The 3,442-nt window shown below is 35.4% G+C and overlaps 1 protein-coding gene across 3 annotated transcripts; it reads right to left on the bottom strand.

Moving 5' to 3' along the window:
- Positions 1–2,835, bottom strand: LOC118442427 (uncharacterized). 3 transcript variants are annotated; one of them, XR_014983485.1, is made up of 4 exons: positions 1,904–2,835; positions 1,112–1,217; positions 813–992; positions 246–352 (listed from the first exon to the last, which is right to left on the bottom strand). XR_014983485.1 is itself a non-coding variant. In XM_035867994.2 (3 exons), the coding sequence occupies exons 1-3, from the start codon at positions 2,159–2,161 to the stop codon at positions 258–260; spliced, it is 459 nt and encodes a 152-aa protein (XP_035723887.1). In that variant the 5' UTR covers positions 2,162–2,835; the 3' UTR covers positions 1–257. The 3 variants fall into 3 exon arrangements, 2 of the variants coding, with proteins under 2 accessions (XP_035723887.1, XP_035723891.1); XM_035867994.2 differs by lacking the exon at positions 813–992 and having other exon boundaries at positions 1–352; XM_035867998.2 differs by lacking the exon at positions 813–992 and having other exon boundaries at positions 1–348.
- Positions 2,836–3,442: the final 607 nt, after the last annotated feature.

Genomic DNA, 3,442 nt, shown 5'->3' with positions numbered 1-3,442 from the left:
AATCATAAACATAGAAAAAAAAAGAAAAAAACAAAGAAAAAGAACAAAAAAGAAAAAATGAAATACGTGATATTTTTCGTATATCCTTCATATACTCTTCGTTCACATCTTGAAATATTAGAGAATCAAATTTCTGACTCCTTACGGACAATTTGACCCGTATATCAGTATCCTACTTCCGTTTGATTTCTATTATTAAAAAGAATAGAATATAACAGCGGGATTATTTTTCTCTGGCATCTTACCTCGTCTACGTATTACCAATGCAACGTTAAACTTTTACGTCGACATAATTCGCAATCGTCGTTGTCGTCTACGTTGATCTTGGTCTTGGGTGTGGTGTTGTGTCTATCTAAGAAATTTAACACAAGTTTGATGACTTGGTCTAATAGAACAGAAAGAAAGAGAGAAAGAGAGAGAGAGAGAGAGAGAGAGAGGGGGAATAGAGGTAGAAAGAAAAAGAGATAGAGATAGGAAATAGAGTTTTACGTCTTCGTCGACATCAGAGATAAACTCTGTCCGACGTAGAGAAAAGCTGTGACAAATGATTTGTGGTCTTGTATCATTCACGTTCATTAAGACGCAAGGACCACGCTGGATGAACATGAAAGAGAACGACGGAGTAAGAGGAAAGATTGTTTTTTTTTCTTTTTTCTTTCTTTTTTTTTCTCTTCTTCATTTCTTCTTTTTTTTTTCAATGGTGGTTCAACCGGTCTCTCTTTCTCTCTCTCTCTCTCTCTCTCTCTCTCTCTATCTCTCTTTCTCTCTCTGTCTCGATTTACTCGATATGCATCTTCACTGCGGACATTTACCAGAAACCGTCGGTCATCCTTTACGGATGTAGACGTGTTACGATAGCAAGTAGAATACGTAAGAGAGGAACGTTCGCTCTTCATCTATCATCGGAACATACGCGTAATATGCGAACATGAACGTTCGATTCCATTCCATGTATTTTACTCGTTAACGTCAATGACGTATTTTCAATGAATCTTAGAAAATAATTGGATAACAACTATGTATGTTTACTTATGTACTCACTCATCTATTTATTTATTTATATATTTATTTATTCATTTATTTATTTAACTAGTTCGTAAAACATACTTACACGCATTTCCCTTTATATCACGATAATCGCACTCGCCGAGAGTTATCTTTTGCGCCCAAGGATTACCACCATGTGTCGTCATGGTATGATTATTCATCGTCGTTTCCTTTTCGTTAAGATACGTTTTAATCATTAGAATTGCATCGTATAACTCGCTTGGATTTTTTCTCTTTTTCTTTTATTTAAAAAAAAATTTTTTTTTCTTTTTTTTTTTCTCTTTCTTTTTTCTTTTCTTTTCTTTTTTTTTTTTTTTTTCCTTTATCCGTCGAACAGAAAGGATCGACAGACGTGCGCGATTAAGAAAGTGTGACGCAGAAATTTACTTTCTCATTTCTCCCGCAATGAGATAGAAAAAGATAGTCTTATATTGTATTTCATTTATGGAAAATTATCGAGAGTAAACTAAGAGATGCAATATGTTGTAAAAGAGAGAGAGAGAGAGAGAGAGAGAAAAGGAAAACGGAGGAAGAAAAAATTAAAAATTAAAAAAAGGAAAAAGAAAAAGAATAAAATAAAATAAAGCATAAATATTATGAAAGATTGAATTTTCTCTTGGATAAGATTTTCAAACAATTAAACGTTCAATCGATTTTGTCGTTGTATTTAACAAATAAAAACGACGAACTCGTTCCAATCGAGCTCTCGTCTACGTCGAGCCAGTGAATCGGTCAAGGAGAAATTTCTAAGAGCACGTGGTACGTTATATATATATATATATATATATATGCACATGCATGTACGTAAAGTAAGTATATCATATATACATAGATACATGTATAGGTATATACATACATAGATATCATCAAAGTTGATCGTCGTAAGTATTCGTGTCGGTAGTTTTGCATCGATCTCACCTTCGACGATCATCGTCGTTGTCGTCGTTGTCGTCGTCGTCGTCGTTATCGTTATCGTCGTCGTCGTCGTCGTCATCGTCATTGTCGTTGTGTAGCCGTCCGTCGTTGTAAGTAGTCGTGTCGTGCATAGCATTACGCGTTCACGCTGAATGGCACGGAACGATGCACGTGCTACGTGCGTTACGTCAGGACGCATGCGCGTTAAGAACGTAAAGCCCGTACGTACGCGACTGTCACTACCACGACTTCATTCATATTTTTTCCTTCTAGCTTCAGCACTCCACCACCACCATTACCACTACCACCACCATACTACTGCTACTACTACTACTACTCTACCACTACTACCACTACCACTACCACTACACAACAACAACACACCAGTTCCATTCACGCGTTCGTTCGGTTGATCGAGCCGGTCGCGAGAGTCGCGTAGTAACACATAAACGCACACGATTTCTCTTCGATTGGTTTACCGCCGATAATGCTCCACATTCATACGCGATAATTCTCACTACGTCATTGTACACGTATAGACCGTATACATCGCGTACGCCGATACATTTATACCTTACATATGTACATATATATATATATGCATACGTAGTTACGAACCAACATGCATATCTATTTACATACTTACACGGCAAAGATCGCGATCTTTTTTCGTGCTTAGCTCTCTCTCTCTCTCTCTCTCTCGCACTCTCTCGATCTTGCAAAGCGTATCTCGTCATCGACTTTCTTCCTTCGTTTCATTCCACGACACGATATTCATCGTGTTTATTTAAATCACCATTACGAGACTTTCTCGATCGAGAATGAAATTGCATCGTTCATTGACAGCGCGATATTTCAATTTTGTTCCCTCCTTTTTTTTTCTCTCTTTTCTTTTCCTTTTTTCTTTCTTTCTTCTTCTTCTTTTTTTTTCTTTTTAATTATTCTTTTATATTTTTTTTATTTACTTCCTTTCCCTTTTTTTTTTCTTTTAGAAAAAGATCACATTCTTGACACACAAATACATATACATATATATATACATATACAACATACATATGTATGTATGTATGTATATATTACAAACGAACGTTCGCGTATACAAGTGTTAAAACATTTTTCAAGGACTAATTTGCACGATACATTATTAGAAGTATAAATTTGCGCTTTATTGAGCCCCATCCGTATTTATATATATATATATATATATATATATATATATATATTTATACATACATAAATAGATACATGTGTAATATATTTATGTACATAGGTATTTATATATGTATGTATATGTATGTATATATGTATAAGAGCCACTTATCTTCGATCCTTTCATAATGCGTCAGATAACGTCCGATAAGTCGCGTGCCTTAACGTATAAAAGAGTTTCGTTGTAGACCGATAAGAGACACCCATTCCTGTAATGTTTTACATTATCAATGAACAGGCACGCAAAAGGAACAGACGGCACGAGGAACGT

This window comes from Vespa mandarinia, chromosome 22, assembly GCF_050613455.1.
Source record: "Vespa mandarinia isolate Hongniang chromosome 22, ASM5061345v1, whole genome shotgun sequence".
NCBI classification, from domain to species: domain Eukaryota; kingdom Metazoa; phylum Arthropoda; class Insecta; order Hymenoptera; family Vespidae; genus Vespa; species Vespa mandarinia.
This window is presented reverse-complemented; position numbering and strand designations above follow the sequence as displayed.